Source organism: Malaclemys terrapin, chromosome 14 (assembly GCF_027887155.1).
Source record: "Malaclemys terrapin pileata isolate rMalTer1 chromosome 14, rMalTer1.hap1, whole genome shotgun sequence".
Classification (NCBI taxonomy): domain Eukaryota; kingdom Metazoa; phylum Chordata; order Testudines; family Emydidae; genus Malaclemys; species Malaclemys terrapin.
The window spans coordinates 13,318,420-13,339,454 of record NC_071518.1 but is presented as its reverse complement, the minus strand read 5'-3'; the positions used below and the strand labels follow the sequence as shown (position 1 = coordinate 13,339,454).

Sequence of the window (21,035 nt, the reverse complement as noted above, 5' to 3'; positions counted from 1 at the left end):
TTCAGCTACAGAAAAAGTCAATACTGTGGAAGAAGAACCGCCTGCATTAAATGGAAAGATATGAACCAGCTTCTTCGGCATTAGCTGGAAAGAGCAGTTTTTAAGTTTTCTCAGCAAAGTTCAAGCTAAACTATTTCAGTTGTTGGCTATTGGAAATGAAACCATTAGGGCCCCATTCTACGCTGCCTTGCACCTTGTGGAATTACAATTAAGCAAAACAGGTGAAAAAGTCACCATTCTGCTTTATACATAATAAACAACATTACATAAGACCTGAAATCAGCAGTCCTCTTGCAATTTTTGTTTGATAGCATTATCATACTTTTTTGGCCAGAAGAGCAATGAGAACAATGGGAGGTGCTGGGTGCTGAACTCTTAAGAAAATCTATGTCAAAACCCCACACTTTTCTGCCTTTTCTCCACCTTACTTGCCTGTAATTGAAATTTTCAGTGAAAATATGTCTCTCGTACATCAATAGCATTAATTGAATTTTGTGGTGAAAATAACTATATACAGGCACATTGTAAATATTTCCAAGATAATTTTGTGTGCTCCTTTGCTACATGATGAACACTGCAATACAAAATGTCTTAGTTGAGGTATGTGATTTATTGATATGACTATATGCAGAAGCATTGTTTTGCATATCAGAATTAATCATATTTGTTTTTATCACTTAAATTGTACCGAGAGACTATACTTCCATGTGTCTCCCAGCTAAAGTGTGTATGTGTCATATTATCATAATAATGTGCTCTTGGTACCACTGATCACCTTGTAAACTGTACTGACTATTTGCAGACCTGTTGAATAACTTATTTCTTGCCTTTCTTTCAGGACATTATTGAGACTGGTAGAAGAATGCAGACACTGCTTTCAAAATTAAAGGTTACAAGTCAAAGATGGTAAAGGTAGTATGGCAGCAATTCAATAAGAAGATAATGGCTTCTGTTTAAGTGAATATTAAGATTATTGCCCAGAGGAAAGCAGACATCAATATTTATCCCAATGGATGGCAAATTCTGATATGAACAGAAATGAGAAGTTAATATATGTATTACTATTTTCAGTTCCCTGGATAAACAAAGGTGTTTTTCATATAAATCATTTAATTCTGGGGGATGCCCTGCTTTTCTATGCCTTTTTTGGCGATGCTCATTTTACAAAAGACCCAACATTAAAATAACACATATATTCCAGCTCATCACTGTTTTTACTATTGTTTTTTATGAACTGGCAATGTGATCGGTGCTGTTTACTCTCAAGTTCTTTGAGATCTGCAGATAAAAGATTATTATTATCAACCAAAAATTTTGAATGAAATCTCTTTGAAACCACTAAATTGGGCTTTAGTGTGGACCAAATTGGGCCCCAATAAAATCAGGTACAACTCACATTCACATCTATAAGAACCATGTCTGCTTATGTGAGAGCCGAATGTAACCCTATAATTTTCTGGATTCCCTAATATCCTTTTTGATTACGTTCAGTTACAAGAGTGATAGATGCTTTAAAAACATCTAAATATACAGACAGAATATTTCTCCATAAAGCAAAAAAGACTGTGTGTTTTCACATACATTAGTGTCTCTTAATATTCTCTTTCTCAGGCAGGTTCGCAGATTCTAAATGTATCTCCATGGCCTTGCTGCTTTGGAGGCAGACACGCTTGTTAGCTCAAGATTCATGTTAAACTTTGCCACTGAAGATCCAGCCAGTTATCTCTGCTTCTAGAGCTGTATAGGAAGTAGCCGGCCTTCCTCTGCGTGGCAGCAGCAATGCCAACGCCATGCATTCAAAAATTACGAGCCATTCCCTTCAACATCATGAGACTGGCTAAAAAGTAAAGAGACTAAAAAAAAAAAATAGTGTTTTTATTTGCCTTCTGGTTTTTGAGCTGTTAAGGTGCTCCTGAGGCACATTTTCAAGCTTTTCTTTGCAACCATCAGAGATAAAAAAAACTGTTTTCAGCTATTTAATAAAAACACCACCACCTGAGTCTTACATATACACATAACCGTAAGAGCAAGGTCTTAAAAATAATCCCACACCTAGTGAATGTCACTGTCATAACTATAAAGGGAAGGGTAACAGCTGTCCTGTGTACAGTACTATAAAATCCCTCCTGGCCAGAGACTCCAAAATCCTTTTCCCTGTAAAGGGTTAAGAAGCTCAGGTAACCTGGCTGGCATCTGACCTAAAGGACCAATAAGGGGACAAGATACTTTCAAATCTTGGGGGGGGGAGGTTTTTGTTTGTGTTCTTTGTTTGGGAGTGTGTTCGCTCTCGGGACTGAGAGGGACCAGACATCAATCCAGGTTCTCCACATCTTTCTAAACAAGTCTCTCCTATTTCAAACTTGTAAGTAAATAGCCAGGCAAGGCGTGTTAGTTTTCTTTTGTTTTCTCAACTTGTAAATGTACCTTTTACTAGAGTGTTTATCTTTGTTTGCTGTACTTTGAACCTGAGACTAGAGGGGAGTCCTCTGAGCTCTTTAAGTTTGATTACCTTGTAAGGTTAATTTCCATACTGACTTTACAGAGATGATTTTTACTTTTTTCGTTAATTAAAAGCCTTCTTTTTAAGAACCTGATGGATTTTTCCTTGTTTTAAGATCCAAGGGGGTTGGATCTTGATTCACCAGGAGTTGGTGGGAGGAAGGAGGGGGGATGGTTAATTTCTCCTTGTTTTAAGATCCAAGGGGTTTGGATCTGTACTCACCAGGGAATTGGTGAAAGGTTTCTCAGGGCTTCCCAGGAAGGGAATCTAATTGGGAAATGGTGGCAGCGGAACCAGAGCTAAGCTGGTAGTTAAGCTTAGAAGTTTTCATGCAGGCCCTTACATTTGTACCCTAAAGTTCAAAGTGGGGATCCAGCCTTGACAGTCACAATAAAAGCATGAGAACTGGCAGCAGTGGAGTCAGGGAAATGTCTTGGGTTCTTTTATCTAGAATTCCTTTTCTTTACTCAGATGCACCTTTTATAACCAATTGCTCCAAATTCTAATTGATGGTTCATTTATTTATTTATTTTATTTTAAACGTACAGTCTGCTATTTAAAAGGACACCTCAAAGTTCAGGATACAGATCAGACTGTAAGTATAGCACTTCTGTAATGTCCATGTCATCCAAAAAAAAAACATGCTCTAAAATAAAATCTTGACAAATCTACCTACAGGTGCTACTGGCATGTAGTGGGGTATGAGGCCCAAAGGAAAGGGGCCTGGGGAGAAAACTGTAGAAATGTAGTACTGGAAGGGACCTCAATAGGTCATCTAGTCCAGTTCCCTGCACTGAGGCAGGACTAAGTATTATCTAGACCATTCCTGATAGGTGTTTGTCTAACCTGTTTGTAAAAACCTCCAGTGATGGTGCAACGTTATGAGTGTAGTATAATATTTCATTGGAAGGTGACAGGGCCAGAAAGAGTTAATTAACTCAGACTGACCTGACCCATGGGTGAACCTTAAGGACTGGTTAGAAAAATATGTAAATGAATAGAGCTTTGAAATGCAAGTCTGCATTGTTAGAGGTAAAAGGGTAGATGTTTGCTCAGGGCTTGTGATGTAAGCAAACAAGTCTTGTCTATTGCTATAGTTTTAAATTCAAAGATCAAAAAAGGAATATTAACATTTATGATGATACTTGAGTGAAATAGTATTATTGTCTATATGTCTCTTTGAAGGTTCTGGTAACCTGTATCTGAACTGTTTAATGGATAAATTGCCCTGTGCTAATTGCCAGGATGTTTGGAAGGAGAATTAAGCCTATTGTTTTCTCAGGCCGAAAGGCTGCTGGAAATGTATAAGAACCGGGACACGATCCTGCTGCATCTCAGATCTGCTTTGGGTTTCAAGAGGGGGAAACCTTAAGCCACAAGGATTGAGATCCCCAGTCATTGACTGGAGCCACCCTGAATATGGAAATTGGACTATAACCTATGGACTATATCTAAAAGGACTTTTGGCAACTACAAGTTCACCTCTACTATGTATCTGAACCTCAAGAATTGAATTCAAGTCTGTATGTATATTGATCTTTTAACCAACTCTCTCTCTCTCTCTCTCTCTCTTTTCTTGTTTAGTAAATTTTAGCTTAGTTAATAAGAATTGGCTATTAGAGTGTATTTTGGGTAAGATCTAAGTTATAATTAGACCTGGGTATGTGGCTGATCCTTTGGGATTGGAAGAACCTTTTCTTTTATATGATGAAGTAAGATTTGCAGTAATCATCATCATATCTGACAGGTGTGTCTGGACAGAGGCTGGGTACTTTAAGGGAACTGCGTTGTTTGGACTTCTGAGTAACCGTGAGGTACTACAGGAGCTGTTTTGTGCTGGCTTGGTAAACCTAAGTATTGGAATATCCACCAGTTTTAGGGGGTTGTCTGCCCCGTTTTGTTTGCAGTTCACCCTAATTGAGTGACCTCAGCTGGCTCCCATGGGCAGCACCGTCACAGATGGAAATTCCATAGCCTCCCAAGGTAATTTGTTCCAATGCTTAACTACTCTCACAATTAGGAAGTTTTTCCTAATGCCTGACCTAAATCTCCCTTACTGCAATTTGAACCCACTGCTTCTTATGTCCTCAGTGGATAAGGAGAACAATTTATCACTCTTCTCTTTATAACAGCCTTCGTGTATTTGAAGACTGTTATCATGTTCCCCTCAGTCTTGTCTTCTCCAGACTAAACAAATACAACTTTTTCAATCTTTCCTCATAGGTCATGTTTTCTAGACCTTTAATCATTTTTGTTACTCTTGGCAGGACTTTCTCCACATCTTTCCTGAAGTGCAGTGCTCAGAACTGGACATAGTACTCCAGTTGAGGCCTTATCAGTGCTGAGTGAAGTGGAAGAATTTCTTCTCGTGTTTTGCTTACAAGGTTCCTGCTAATACATCCAGAATGATGTTTGCTTTATTTATTTTTTGTTTTGCAACAGTATTATGTTGCTGACTCATATATCCACTGTAATCCCGAGCTCCTTTTTTTGTAGTACTCATTCCTACGCAGTCCTTTCCCATTTTGTATTTGTGCAATTGATTATTCCTTCCTAAGTGTAGTATTTTGCATTTGTCCTTATGTGAAGAAAAAACTTGTATTCTAACAAAAAATTGTCCCATACTGGAAGCTCACACAGTTGGAGGAGCGTGACAGCTGAATTTTGGTCATTATATCCAAAGGTACCTTACAAGTTTGGATTAATCATCAGAAAGTGTGTTCTCTCTGGATTTGGTTCCAAAGTGGCCTATTGGAACTAACATCTTGATAGTCCCACTCTGATTCCAGCACTATCAGATCAGAACTCAAACCACATCCGTGGTATAGCCTTGAACCCAATCCCCTAGTCTGTACCTAATACAATTTCAAAACATGAATCTCAGCACATCTATTAAATCCACATCTCTATGGCACAGAGATACAAAAAAATAAACAATGAGATTATGCATCCTTGGGATGGATTGCCTCCATTTTTACCGAGATATTCTTGTTCTCATACAATACAAATATGTATTTAATTAAAATGATGGTGAGTTAAATAATATATTAATTTAAAATGTTGGTGAAATAAATAATTTAAGAAGACAGATGTGTTGAAAAATTGAACTTTTTTTTGTATAAACAGTCTACTTTTTCCCCCAATAATGGTATCAGTCATTAATTGGTGGAATAAATGTCTGTGACCTATTTCAGCAATTCGAGGGCCTGACTCTGAGAAGTGCTAAGCACCCATAAGTCCCCTGAAAGTCAATGCTCAGCATCTTTCAGAAACCACAGGAGCATGTGGTAAATGCAGCCTCTTGTATTTCAAGTTAAAGTGTATAGCGTAGATATGAAATATTAAGAATTAGACTTTGTTACAGGTATGGGCTTTGAAATCCCAGATAACTTTGTGGTGGGATATGATCTTGACTATAATGAATACTTCAGGATCTAAATGTAAGTGCGTAATTGAATGTTTGCTTATATATAAAACATCATTATGTTTCAGTCATAGCACAGATTTAGCTAAAATATATTGTTTGCTATTTTAAACTTTTCAAAAAAGATGAAGCATAAAAGACACAGCTAGATAATATTCAGGAATTTCTGACAAATTACTAAAACTTAAAAGCTGATTAACCATTTAAAAAAAGCAAAAAGGCTACAGCTAAGGCTTTGAATTAAAACCGCCTAGATATAACAGTGCATGCCTATTTTACCCTGCTCTTTCCCAGTCCCCACAGTTAGTTTATTAAATCAGACTTACACAAAGGTCCATGTCTTTCTTTTCCTAGTTTCTACATTATTTAGATCTATTTCTAACATGATAAACCTATTCCATGAGAGCCAGATATTGGTCTTTCATGGCCACAAATAAAGTTGAGAAAGACATGAGAAACAGACAAACGTGACCTTTTCAGTTTGGTTTTCACAACACTCAACCTAGCTATAAATTATTGAGCCCAGAAGCAAAAGTCAAATCCAAAAATCAACATAGTTTGGATTGTTTGGTTCTGAGGCTTTGGCTGAGGACAATCTATTCTATTGCCATTATCAATGTGATCTTTAAAAAACATTCTCTATATGGACATGTAAATAAAGACACTAAACAGCCCATCATTTTGCTTCCAGAATATTTATGTAGGGAGTCCTTTATTCAATATCCTTTTCGCTATCTGTTTTCTAGTAAGAACAATGTGATAATGTTAGCAACAATCCAGACCATTTAGTATTTACCTACTTTTGACAAGTATCAGAGGGGTAGCTGTGTTAGTCTGAATCTGTAAAAAGCAACAGAGGGTCCTGTGGCACCTTTAAGACTAACAGAAGTATTGGGAGCATAAGCTTTCGTGGGTAAGAACTTCACTTCTTCAAATGCAAGTAATGGAAATCTCCAGAGGCAGGTATAAATCAGTATGGAGATAACGAGGTTAGTTCAATCAAGGAGGGTGAGGTGCTCTGCTAGCAGTTGAGGTGTGAACACCAAGGGAGGAGAAACTGCTTCTGTAGTTGGATAGCCATTCACAGTCTTGTTTAATCCTGATCTGATGGTGTCAAATTTGCAAATGAACTGGAGCTCAGCAGTTTCTCTTTGGAGTCTGGTCCTGAAGTTTTTTTGCTGTAAGATGGCTACCTTTACATCTGCTATTGTGTGGCCAGGGAAGTTGAAGTGTTCTCCTACAGGTTTTTGTATATTGCCATTCCTGATATCTGACTTGTGTCCATTTATCCTCTTGCCTAGTGACTGTCCAGTTTGGCCAATGTACATAGCAGAGGGGCATTGCTGGCATATGATGGCATATATAACATTGGTGGACGTGCAGGTGAATGAGCCAGTGATGTTGTAGCTGATCTGGTTAGGTCCTGTGATGGTGTTGCTGGTGTAGATATGTGGGCAGAGTTGGCATCGAGGTTTGTTGCATGGGTTGGTTCCTGAGTTAGAGTTGTTATGGTGCGGTGCGTGGTTGCTGGTGAGAATATGCTTAAGGTTGGCAGGTTGTCTGTGGGCGAGGACTGGCCTGCCTCCCAAGGTCTGTGAAAGTGAGGGATCATTGTCCAGGATGGGTTGTAGATCACTGATGATGCGTTGGAGAGGTTTAAGCTGAGGACTGTAGGTGATGGCCAGTGGAGTTCTGTTGGTTTCTTTTTTGGGCCTGTCTTGTAGCAGGAGGCTTCTGGGTACACCTCTGGCTCTGTTGATTTGTTTCTTTATTTCCTTGTGTGGGTATCGTAGTTTTGAGAATACTTGGTGAAGATCTTGTAGGTGTTGGTCTCTGTCTGAGGGGTTGGAGCAGATGCGATTGTACCTCAGTGCTTGGCTGTAGACGATGGATCGTGTGGTGTGACCGGGGTGGAAGCTGGAGGCATGAAGGTAGGCGTAGCGGTCGGTGGGTTTTCAGTATAAGGTGGTGTTAATGTGGCCATCGCTTATTTGTACGGTGGTGTCTAGGAAGTGGACCTCCCGTGTAGATTGGTCCAGGCTGAGGTTGATGGTGGGGTGGAAGCTGTTGAAATCATGGTGGAATTCTTCCAGGGTCTCCTTCCCATGGGTCCAGATGATGAAGATGTCATCAGTATACCGTAGGTAGAGAAGGGGCATGAGTGGACGAGAGCTGAGGAAGCGTTGTTCCAGGTCAGCCATAAAAATGTTGGCATATTGTGGGGCCATGCGGGTGCCCATAGCGGTGCCACTGGTCTGGAGGTATATATTGTCACCAAATTTGAAATAATTGTGTGTGAGGATAAAGTCACAGAGCTCAGCAATAAATTGTGCTGTGTCATCATCAGGGATACTGTTCCTGACAGCTGTGCGCACCCAGTACCACGTACAAATAACTTCCCTCTGCATGCCTCGAATGAGCTGGCCAGTGTGATGGGGCAGAGCCAATGCTCAACCACACACAACCCATTACCGCAGGATGGGGAGTTAGGAGCCCCATGGCTACTCAATCTCTCACACTGTTGCTTGTGATACAGATAACCAGTACAAGAAGTGTGGGCGCACCTTATACTCGCTAATTTCCTGAGAACGCATGCAGAAGGAGTTAGTTTTACCCAAATGTATTACTTTCTTCTTCCATGAGACTATTCACAATACTAAGTACTATGCTTGGTATTAAGGTCCAGATCCTCAAAGATATTTCGGTACCTCGCTGCCACTGAAATGAATGGGAGGTAGGCACTAAATACACCTTTGAGGATCTGGGCCCAGGTGTTTGAATGGAGAGGGAAGTTATTTGTACTAGGTAGTCGGCTGGCACAGGTTACTTTCATTCAAGGAAGCAAAGGGTGGCCCAGGGATCAGACCATGTGTACTTGCAGATCTGGCCTGAGAAAACACAACAGAAAAAGCTACAGTAATTGCAGAAGCATTTGCTTTATTGGAGGAATATGGAAAGCAAAGTGTGTTGCTTGGTTTGTACACTAATACTAAGAACACTATTAACAGATTCTCTGTTTAAAAACAAATAATGCAAACCAAATTATTTTTTAAAGTAAGAAATTGGTCAAAGGTGCATGATAATTACATTTTTTGTTTGTTTCTAAAACATCTGCACTCTGAGAAAGCCAAAGAGAAATACAGTCTGACAACATCACTATCTGCAATAATGACCCAGTAGCACATTAAGGTGTTTGGATGGACAACCCAGGAACCAATCTCTCATACGGATTTCTTAAAAGAACTGCAATATGTTCTTAAAGATTTGTTTTGCTGTATGTTTTTCCTACAGTAAATGGTTAACCTATTTTATATAGACAGTCTAAAAATGTATATATTCTACAACAAAAGCAAATGCTTTCCGTGCAAGTTCCTTTAAAACTGTGGGAACATTTAATATAATGTCAGTATTGTATTTTTGTTGCAAGTAACAGAAATAACTCAAAATGCCATTTTGGTTTCTAACGTATTGAAGTTACACTGTAACGTGCATTTTATTTAAACTGCAGTGATGCATTGTTAAACAACTAATTGTCTGTGCAAGCATTGTAGGGACTGCAGGTTAATTGAGTCTACTCTATAAAGTGTGTACAGTACACAGAACAGAGCCTGATATGTTAATTTATTTAACAAGATTGTAAAAGAATGCGCGCTGCAAGCTAGTTAAAGGTATATTTGTACTCTTGTCTTCAGAGAATTGTTTCACATTTGTGTGAGATGTCATTTGGATTGCAGATGTCAGAACAAGAAGCAGTGGTCTCAAATTGCAGTGAGGGAGGTCTAGGTTGGATATTAGGAAAAACTATTTCACTAGGAGGGTGGTGAAGCACTGGAATGTGTTGCCTAGGGAGGTGGTGGAATCTCCATCCTTAGAGGTTTTTAAGGCCCAGCTTGACAAAGACCTGGCTGGGATGATTTAGTTGGGGTTGGTCTAGATGACCTCCTGAGATCTCTTCCACCCCTAATCTTCTATGATTCTAAGCCAGGATGAACCAACCGCTATAGAAAGATTATTGTCCAATGAAGTGTTTATACAGCACTAATCAGTGTTTGAAACTAAATCCTAATGGTGTATATACACTGTGTAGAAATCAAAACCCAGAACCGCCCATAACTGGATATGGCAAATGATAAAATCTATTTTGTAACTCTTTGGAGGCTGTAAACACAGGACCAGAAGATTTAGAGCATGGATATCTCTGCTCCCTCTATTGGGGAGAAGGGAAAAAGCCAGCTCTGGACACCTTTGTTTACAGACATCATTTTGTTTACCCATAATTCACTTACTGAGTTTTGTTCCTTTGGTAGGAATTTGTTGAGTAAATGTGATAATAGATTGCCATTACTGTATTTGTGAAAGGACATAGGCATTGTGTAGGATATGCCTGGTTGAGGGGTACCCTGACTGTACAAATAATGGATTTTGGCCACAAATCTCTATCTAAGGGAGTCCAACTTTATCTGTCCAAGAGACCTGTTTTGCTTTGGCTTCCCTATCTGAAGTTTCTATGCCCTGTATGGGGACAGCTGCAGGATTGGATCGGTATTAATAGGACCGGACCAGTAGTAGCAGAGCTGACTCAAGGGCAGGGTCCATCTAAACTAGTGACAGACTATCACTGACTCCAGTCCATATCAAGGCTAACGGGAGTAGCAGCAATAGTGCCTAGCTGACTTGTTCTCACCAGGTGCCTCACACGCGGGTGGGTAGTAGTGCTTACACGGCATGTGCTCCTTATTTAAAAGGAGGGGATTGATTAACCAATGGGATTAGCTGCAGGAGTGACTGGGTGAAATACCATGCAAAGGCAGCCAGACTCAATGATCACAAAAATAGCGTAAAAACCTGTAACCAACCTAGGGTGACCAGACAGCAAGTGTGAAAAGATCTGGACAGGGGGTGGGGGGGTAAGAGGTGCCTATATAAGAAAAAAAATTGGGACTGTCCCTATAAAATAGGGACATCTGGTCACCCTGAAGCAACCCCACTCCACACACATGGGGCTACTGCACTGGAGTTTCTGGCACTAGCCGATGGGGGGGCTGGGGCTGGTTAAAAGTGAGGGAGGAAGCTCGCCAGGGAGTTCGGCGTGGCACAACCCCAGGCTCTGATCAGGACAGGAACCGCAGAGCCTCGCCCAGGCCACTAGAGGGTCGAGCGAGCCTCCCGTGGGGCAAGGGGCTGACCCCGAACTCAGGCCTATTCCAAGCTCTTCCCGCAGGGAGGCGTAGTCTGGGATTGAACGGATTTCTCTCCCCCTCCCGCTCATGGACTCGTCCCACCCGCCCCGCGACACTAGCCAATAAGAAGCTAGCGCTTGGCAGCTCTGCTCGCTGATTGGGGAAACGCAGCTGCCAACCAATGAAGGCGGACGAATTGCGCGGCAAAGGTGGGGAATTGTCCCTCCTCCCCTCTCCCCGCTGTTTTCCCTCACACCAGCCCTGGGCTGTGTAGGAAAGATGGCGGCTTTGGGAGACGCTGAGGCTGAGCGGGGAAGGTAACAGGCCCCGCCGTTAGGGCGCCAGCTACCGCACCGGCCCGGAGCGAGGAGGAGCGCAGGGGCCGCGCGAGAGCTCTCCGCCCCCCGCTGCCTGGCCCTGGGGCGCCGCGGTGCCTGTCGCAGCGCGGAGCCTGGCGGCGGAGGGCTTGTCTCGGCGATGTAGTTCAGCGACCTCCCGCCCGCGCAGCGCCGTCTGCCCCCGGGCTTGGGGGTGACACCGCGATGTACTGGGGTCAGCCTAAGTGTAGCGTAGGTCAGGCCTTGGGGGCCGGATTTTAAAGGGACTCAGGTGCCTAACTCCCAGAGGCACGTCGCGGGCTTGCCGCGGTGGCCCCGAACTCGCGGCTGGCTCGGACATCACTCTCGCTCGTTCCAGCGCAAGTCGGGGTGCGGCCGTCTATGGGGTGCCTCGTTTTCTGCTGACCTAAGTAGATTTTTATCACTCACTCACACACACCCTTCAACTCCAATAGCTCAAGACGTGAACCACACAACTGAGTTAGTGACTCTGATCCCAGTTTCTGAGTGCACAAGCAGACAGGGTTATCCCTGCATGCCCCTTCTCTGTGGCACTTGTAGCACCTGTTCCTGCCGATTTAGGGCACTTCAAGCATGTTCCTTTGTGATGGTAGATCTTGTATGCTCCCCTCCCCTTGTCAGTCGTTTAATGTATTTATTCTCACCCCTGTGAGGTCGGGAAGTGTTATCCCCATTTTACAGATGGCGATCAGAGGTACAGAAAGACTATGGGTATGTCTGCATTGCAAAGACAAACCCACAGCTGGCCCGTGCCAGCTGACTCAAGCACCTGGGACTCGCAGGGTCCTTAGGCTTGGGCTCCAGCCTGAGCCTGGAAATTTAAACTGCAATTAAACAGCCCCTTAGCCTGATCACTGAGAACCAGAGTCAGCTGATTGCAGCATAGACATACCCTGGCCTAAAGGTGCATCTGTGTTGCAAGTAGAAGTGCAATTTCCAGCTCAGGTAGGTATACATGCACTAGCTTTGAGCAGGCTAAAATGCTAAAAATATCAGTGGACTAGTCACCTCAGTACAAACTTGTCCAAGACTTAGGTACGTACTTGGGCACCACCTGCGCTGTCATGGCGACATTGCTATTTTTAGCAAGCTGGCTTATGTACATCTATGCCAGCTGGAAATCACAGCTCTCCCTTCAGTGTAGGCATACCCTAAGTGACTTAGAATTATAGGGTTAGAAGGACTGCAGAGGTCATCTGGTCTTAACCCCCTGCCAAGATGTATCAGAGTAATAGCCGTGTTAGTCTGTATCCGCAAAAAGAAGAACAGGAGTACTTGTGGCACCTTAGAGACTAACAAATTTATTAGAGCATAAGCTTTCGTGTGGGCTGTAGTCCACGAAAGCTTATGCTCTAATAAATTTGTTAGTCTCTAAGGTGCCACAAGTACTCCTGTTCTTCTTTTTGCCAAGATGTAGGATTTGTTGTCTAAATCTTATCTAAGACCACATAAAAAGTCTGTGGCAGAGCAGGGACTTGAAGCCAGTTTTCCCAATTCCTAACGTCTTAGCCACAGGACTGTCCATGGACCGGAGGTAGTCAGTTGATTTTTGTCAAGGTCCAGATTTTTTTATCAAGTTATAGTTAAGGTCCAGACTCCAGAGAAGAAAATAATAATAAAAAACCTATAATGATAAGTAAATAAAAAGATTTGTGTGTCCATTCAAAAATGTCTGCCGGTCTGGATTTGACCCACAGTCTGCCTATTGATTACCCCTGGTCTATTGTATGCGCCTTGGTGTAGGGACTATCTCTCTTCAGGTTAATATAAAAAGTTTACGGTGTCACCAACTTTTTCCATAAAGATAAATATAGTAAATGCCTGTATTGTAGCAGGTCAAAATATTCACAGAATTTATGTGACGCATGTAAATAGAATTTTTTTTAAATTCTAAGTAACGTTTTTTGGGGCAATCAGCTTTAAGTGTCATCCTTTCTTAATACAAGGGAGGAGGGTCTAAAGTAAAACCTTGTTACTCAAAATGTATTTGACTAGTTTGAGCAGTCTAGTTTAAATTATTTAAAATACTTCATAGTATACTAATAATAGTATTGTATTGTATTTTTGTACAAGAGTAGTAAGTTCTTCGGAATAGACTGCTCTGCAGTCGTTTGATATTACATATTGACTGAGAGGCAAGATTGTGTTTGCGAGTAACTTTGTGCTTGCAAGTAATCCCATTGACTTCTCAGGTCTGTAAAGTTTCTTGTGGGAGTTTTCAGGATTTGGGCTTGCTTTCTTTTGTACTGTGCTTTATAAGACATCTCCCTAGCTGACAATTAACAAAACATAAGCATCATAAATTCTTCTTCTTAATTCAAGGTGCATTCTCCATGACTGTCAAGTTGCCTTGAGATTATAGGCATTAAGTGCAGTACAATGTGCCCAATCCTAGTTTTGGCATTTATTTCAGTGGCAGTCAGGATCAGGCCTATTCACTAATATACCTAACCCTCATGAGGTGGCATTATTCCCGTTTTGCATATGGCAAAACTGAAAAAGAGATGTGAAGTACTTGTCCAACATCAATGACAGAACCAGGAATGGAATCCAATTCTCCTGGCTCCAAGTCTAGTATCCTTTCCACTGAACCATGCTGCCCCCTAAATGAAGTATTTTACAGATGGGAACCTAAGGCAGAGAGATTAAGTGACTAGATGAAGATGTCATAGGATAGTTATGGCAGAGCTGGGAAATGAACCCAGATCCCCTGAGTCCCAATCCAATAGCCTATTCACAGAACTATTCTGCCTTCTAAATGGGGCTGTCAGTGTGGCAGAACAGACTCATCTTCCAGTCATGCACCTTTAAGATTTTTCTTTGGTAACTACTCTTTCATTAACTGTGTCGAATATGTTGAGCAATATTGTTCCCATAAACACACTGAGCTGGGTGGAGTCTTATCTTGAGTCCAAAAAGATTTAATAATGTAAGTGCACAATCATATGCAATTTAGAATTTTCAGTGGGGGGATGAGAAGTTTATTCTCACTGTATCCACTTTTTAATTAATATTTAGGAGGGTTTTTTTAAAATGCCATAATCTAAAAACACACTATGCCAGTGTTATATTTGCTAATGTTGCTCTGTGTATGTAGCTTGTTTATAATATTATATATCTGGTATAATGTGTAAATTCAATTAATAAGAACTGATTGCTTTTATATGATCAGAAAAATTCAGTCCACGTTGCTTTGGGAATGAGATGATGATCAGTAGGTTAGATTCAAAATAATTGCAAGCTTGTACGGGCACAATATTTAGTTATGTTTACCTGATAATTTTAAAAAAAAGGACATAATATTTTTGAGAGCTCTGGTATTTGTAAATCCTAAATTATAATCTTTCCTGTATTCTTAAGTAATAGTATAACCATTCTGTTTAGTTATGGAGCATTTTTGTTTGTTTTTTTTAGCAGAAGTATAAAAGATAAGGCCAAGATCAGTTTAAGAAAATATGATGTTGGAAACAAATTCTCCCATTTGCCACTAGCCAAAGCATCTGTTCTTATGCCTCTAATGGTTAAAGATGGAAAGCTGTATGTGCTATTTACTGTCAGATCAATGAAGGTATGTGAACCATAAGGTCAAAGCCAACTGCATAACATCAAAAGTAAAATGAGAAAATGTGTTGCAAGATTGAGCTGCGTGAAAAGAAAAAGAGAAGGAAGGAAAGCACTCAGCTGATAGTCACATTTACCTATATTCTTATCCAAATATTAGTCTCTATGTACAAATCTTAATTTTTACTGCATGGTTTTGGAGTCTAGTCTTCACACATGTATGCAACCAAAATGTCCATACACACACCTTTATTTGCACATGTAAACAGGTATTGATCATGTAAACATTGATCCCTGATATTTACTTTCCAGATACACAACAATAATGTGGATATTTCTGTAAAGTCTGATACAAGTTTCCAGGTCAGAATAAAGGGATTATTGATCAGTTTCCTACAGAATTTAATTTAAAAAAATTTGACCTGTGCAATAAAGTTTTTACCAATTTGATTCCTAAGTTTGTATCTAACATTACTTTTCCAGTCTCTTTCTTCACTTCTAGATGTGAGAGAACAAATCTACCTTCCTCTCCATTTTGTGCCAGTGGTATCTTTCTAAAACTATTATTGTTACATATTGTACTTAGGTCTACTGTCTGTACTCTTTGAGTAATTTACCTGGGTGCTTTTTCTACTTCTGAGAGATGCAGCATTTCTTGAAAGATGCAATAATAATGTTCCTACTTAAAAATCTTGAGACACTGTAATAACTGCGCTTACAATAACTGAGTGGACACACTGATGGTAAATGAGCTTTTTAACAAAGGCTATGATTGGTTCATAGAACTCTCTATTATTAAAGTGAAACTTCAAATAAATATAGAGATATTACTTATTCAGAGATGTTTTTCGACTGTTGATTTTGGTTTTTATAATGAATTCTGTACCTTGCATATTTAATTCTTTTGTTTGACCATGCAAAAGTAACCATTTTAGTGACAGAGAGAGTTCCAAAGAGCTTGTTCAATCTCTTACATGAGCGAGAAATGGCAAAAGGCCTTTCAAATATGGATATAAATTTTAAAGGAAAGTATACAATATAAAACATGTGATGATAAAAGTAACTCGTTACTATAAAAATGCCTCTTCTTTTGTGTGATGCTGAAAATGAGGGACCTAGACTGGGTAGATATAGACTCCATGTTCAGATGTTGAGAGAGCTTCCTCATACAGCTCTGACTATGCATTTCCCTTCTCACTTGTAGAGCTCTTGTTCCAGTTCTCAGCCTTGTTGATTAGAAGAATCTACAATAATTTGGAGTAATTTTGTGGACACAAGGATTTAAGATGAAATCAGCAAACTCATGATACTTAATAATACTCCTTTATTTTTCAGTTGAGAAGATCACCAGGGGAAGTGTGCTTTCCAGGAGGTAAAAGTGAGCCAACAGATAGAGATGAAATAGCCACTGCTCTCCGGGAAGCCAAGGAAGAAGTGGGACTCTGTCCAGAGCAGGTGGAAGTCATCTGTAGGCTTGTACCTGGAATTGATAAAGTAAGGTGTACCAAAAAAAAAAAAATCAACCAAATCTGAATATTTTTAGGAAACAAGCTGAAAATTGCATTTCACTTCTATAAGCTTATCACTGACATTTCAAACCTGAAGCAATGAGTGACCTTTTACTTTGTAACAGGAATGCAGCCAGTATACTTCCTCTGTTCTGGAGATGTTTTTTGAGGTGTAAATCAGTGTTAAGTTTTCAAGCTTCTAGGCTCTAGCTATATCTCTCATGGGAACCGTTTTCACATATTGGAGAAAAGATATAAAGTGCTACTTTTTTCAAGCAAGTTTTTTCATATTTTTATTTATAGATAACAATTCTCTTGTATTAATGCTCTAGTTTTTGTTTGTGTATTTATATATTAATCTCCTTACTGTTACTTTCATTTTCTTATCTGGTAGGATAAAACTAGTACGGCGTGGGCAAACTACGGCCCGCGGGCCAGATCTGACCCCTAAGGGCTTTGGATCCGGCCTGCAGGATTGCCCCCCTGTGGTGCTGTGGGCCCCGCGCCGCTCTCAGAAGCGACCAGCACCATGTCCCTGCGGCCCCCGGGCAGGGGGGCAGAGGGCTCTGTGTGTTGCCCTTGCCTCTAGGTACCATCCCGGCAGCTCCCATTGGCCGGGAATGGGGAACCGCGGCCAATAGGAGCTTCGGGGGAGGTACCTGGAGGCGCGGCAAGGACAGCACACGCGGAGCCCTCTGCACCCCCCCTTGCCCTCCCCCAGGGTCTGCAGCGCTTCCTGGAGCGGCGCGAGGCCGGGGACAGGGCAGGCATGCAGGGAGCCTGCCCTGGCCCCGGTGTGCGCTGCTGTCACCCCAGAGCTGCTTTAGGTAAGCGGCTCAGGGCTAGAGCCCGAACCCCATCTGCACCCCAACCCCCTGCCCTGAGCCCCCTCCCGCAGTCTGCACCCTTCCTGCACCCCTGTCCTGAGCCCCCTCCTGCACTCCGCACCCCTCCTCCACCCCAATCCCCTTCCCTGAGCCCCCTCATACACCCCGCACCCCTCCTCTGTCCCAATCCTTTGCCCTGAGCCCCTTCCTGCACACCGCACTCCCTCCCACACCCCAACCCCCGGCCCTGCATACAATTTCCCCACCCAGATGTGGCCCTCGGCCCAAAAAGTTTGCCCACCCCTGAAGTAGTATCTCCTAGGAGTACAGTGGAAACATGCATTATCTAATATTTTGAAACTTGAAGTATTCAGGTAAAGGTAGCTTTAAAGCACCAAAATTCATAGAAAGGACAAATCTAGCTGTTATGACAGTTTTCTTAAATATTGTTCTGCTAAGTGCATCATTCAGTATATCGTTACGCATTATAATAATTTGAAATATACATTTGAGTATACCAAAAATGTTAACTTTTAATGCTCTCTGTTACAGCACTATCTACTTTTGTAGTGTCTCTCAGCCAATTTCATTTTGAGAATTCTTAAAGGTGTGTAATGTAATAAATTGAATAAAAATATATTTAGTTACCTGATGGATCTTGGTCTACAAACACCCTTATCTGTCTTATTCTGCTCTGTTACCTTGATATTTAAATACTCTGTCCACATTTACATTAGAGTAACTGAGAGCGAATTGTGACCCTTGTTTTTGGAACAGTGACATTTTCTTGCTGACTCTATAGGTGATGATGGTTGGCTTTCGTTGTAACAGAATGTGTCAGGTTTTCATATTTATAATCTGTATGAATAAGCTCTTTGTGAATGCCCTACAGTTTATCAGTGACCTCTACTGTATGGAATATCCGACTCACTCATGTATGTGATTGTTGCCCTGTATTGGTTGCAACGTGCAGAGAATGTAAACACTGATGTGTGTCCCAAATGAGCAAGATGTATAAGCACCTGCATAAGTTGAAACACCTAAGTAGTTCCATTGATACCAATGCTAAAAAGTACACACATGCTTAGGTAGGTAATTGCTGAATTAGGGCCTGAAAGTGCATCACAAGTATGATTGTTTCATAGGTTATCTATAGTGTTGATTTTGTAATACTGTAGATAGATTATTTCTAAAACATTTGAAAAATACAGGACTTTCTTTTTAAGTATTTCAAACAAGTTGATGTTTTTTCTTCCTTTCAGGTAGGTTCGTTGGTAACACCAGTTGTAGGATTTATAGAGGACACATTCCAGGCCAGACCTAATCCAGATGAAGTGAGTGATGTGTTTTTGGTGCCGCTGGAGTACTTTATCGATCCATTAAAGTACATGACCTTGCCTTATAAAAGAACAGATGGTGTTGCAAGTTGGCTGCACAGTTTTGTATATGATGACCCTGAGCGTAAAACATCACTTAGGATATGGGGACTCACTGCGCACTTTGCTGTATTTCTTGCTCTTGTAATTTTTGAAAAGAAACCTACATTTGACATTCAGTATGATCTTGACAACTTAATTTCATCCTCTGAGAAGAATTTCATGGAGCAGTATATGTCGCTATACGAGGGAAGAAGCAGCAAACTATGAGCTGTGGGACTGGCACATAAGTGTAAACAGTTGGTTTAAATTATTTTTCAAACTTTACTATTTGATTTTCTGAATCAGAAATTGTCCCGTTTTAATGCCTTTATTGGATTACAAAAAATAAAATGCTGATAGATTAATCAGCCGTAAATAGACTAATTTCTGTATTTATTTTACATGTATTTAAAGGTTCATTATACAGTATTTTTCATGGTCTTTGTGGTTAAGGCATTGGACTGGGACTCAGAAGACTGAGGTTCTGTTTCAGGCTCTGTCATGGATTTCCTCTGTGATCTTGGATAAGTTACTTACCCTCTGTGCTTCAGTTCCTCTCTGTAAAATGTGGATAAAATTCTTCCTAACCTTTGTTTCTTTGATTTAGAATATAAACAGTTCAGGGCAGAGCATGTATCTTACTATGTTTTGTACAGGACCTAGCATGATGGGGCTCTAATAGTGATTGGGGTCCCTGGACACTATTGTAATAAGGTGACAGTGCTTTAACAACTTGTTTTTTGTTTTAGTTTTTGGATATTGGAGCTTGTGCTCAGAAGGACATTCCTCAAAACTTAGCAGTGTCACTGCAATATTCTCTACAATGTTCTCTTCTTCTGGAGGGATCGCCCTCTAGGATTCAGTCGTTTTTTATCTCTACTGAACTAACTGATAAAGGTTCCAGGTAGTGCCAGATCTAGTGTTGCTGGTTTTTGTGATGTTATAGCCTGTCCACTAGCAACTGGACTGAGACCACCAGTTCATTTCATGTAGGCCAGTAAATAGTTGTCAGATGGCTAAAGCTTTTAAAGGCACTATTAATTTAGCCTGGATTTGAACTTGCAATTTAGAAGTGAATTTATCAGTCTTCAGAGCCAGCCAATTTCCTCCAACGTGCAGTGGGAGTTGAGGGCATTTAGGATCGAGCCCCTCTGTTCGCTAGCATAGTGCTAGATTTCTGCTGAACAACGTCTTCTAATATACTGGGTGAGCATGTGATGTGGACAGCTACCTCTCCCCTGTACTAGAGTGTTTAGTCATTCCCTACTGAACAAGAATTGAGTAAGACCCGAGGTCACTGCTGTCACAGCTCAGGGCAACTACACCTGTGTTTCTCCTCAGTGGTTCAGCAAGGGCGTCCATTCTCAGCTCCCCCGCCATTGCCTTTCTGATAGGAGGTCTCTACCTTCTGACAGGAGTATTTCCAGACTGGATGGTTCCCTGCCTTCACTCTGATTCCCAGCCCAGACAAGTTGCCCAAAAACGTCTGCTTGCTTTCTCCCCAGTGATAACACAGTGACTGGCTACAGCAGGGGTCGGCAACGTTCGGCATGTGGCTCACCAGGGTAAGCACCCTAGCAGGCCGGGCCAGTTTATTTACCTGCTGACGCGGCAGGTTCGGCCGATCGTGGCCCCCACTCGCGCGGTTCACCGTCCCGGGCCAATGGGGGCGGCCAGCACATTCCTCGGCCCGTGCCGCTTCCCCCTGCCCCCATTGGCCCGGGACAGTGAATCGCGGTAAGTGGGGGCCACGGTTGGCCGAACCTGCCGCGTCAGCAGGTAAATAAACTGGCCTGGCCCGCTAGGGTGCTTACCCTGGCGAGCCGCATGCCGAACGTTGCTGACCCCGGTCTACAGTTATAAATTACCACTCAGCACTTCCTAGGCAAGCCTACTTTATTTTTAGGGTAAAAAGCATTAAAGAGAAACAATAAAATAACCACATGTATGCTAATAAGTTTACCAGAATTAACCCTAGCCCTAACATGGCTTCTGGCAGGTTCAGTCCTTCCAACTCTACCCTAAGGATTGTGTTCGTCTAGACCACGGGGCCTGTCTATTTACTGGATCAGGAAGAAGCCCATGAGCTATTTGAAAACCAGGCTATTTTTGCAAAAAACATTTGTCTCTTAGTCCCTGGAGAAACTGGTTTGAACTAGCATATGCATACCTTTCTGGGGATGGTTTCTTTGGAGATGTTGCAAGCTGAGTGAATTTGTCTAGTCACCCCATGTTCTCCTATTTACCCTTCCCACAGA

At 41.5% G+C, this 21,035-nt stretch overlaps 1 protein-coding gene across 3 annotated transcripts; it reads left to right on the top strand.

Annotated features, from left to right (window-relative positions):
- The first annotated feature begins 11,348 nt into the window (after window positions 1-11,348).
- Window positions 11,349-19,157, top strand: NUDT7 (nudix hydrolase 7). Of its 3 annotated transcripts, none has more exons than XM_054049407.1 (4): window positions 11,349-11,421; window positions 14,878-15,031; window positions 16,360-16,518; window positions 18,622-19,157. In XM_054049407.1, the coding sequence occupies exons 1-4, from the start codon at window positions 11,384-11,386 to the stop codon at window positions 19,003-19,005; spliced, it is 735 nt and encodes a 244-aa protein (XP_053905382.1). In that variant the 5' UTR covers window positions 11,349-11,383; the 3' UTR covers window positions 19,006-19,157. The 3 variants fall into 3 exon arrangements, with proteins under 3 accessions (XP_053905382.1, XP_053905383.1, XP_053905381.1); XM_054049408.1 differs by having other exon boundaries at window positions 11,384-11,421; window positions 14,881-15,031; XM_054049406.1 differs by lacking the exon at window positions 11,349-11,421 and adding an exon at window positions 12,862-14,286.
- Window positions 19,158-21,035: the final 1,878 nt, after the last annotated feature.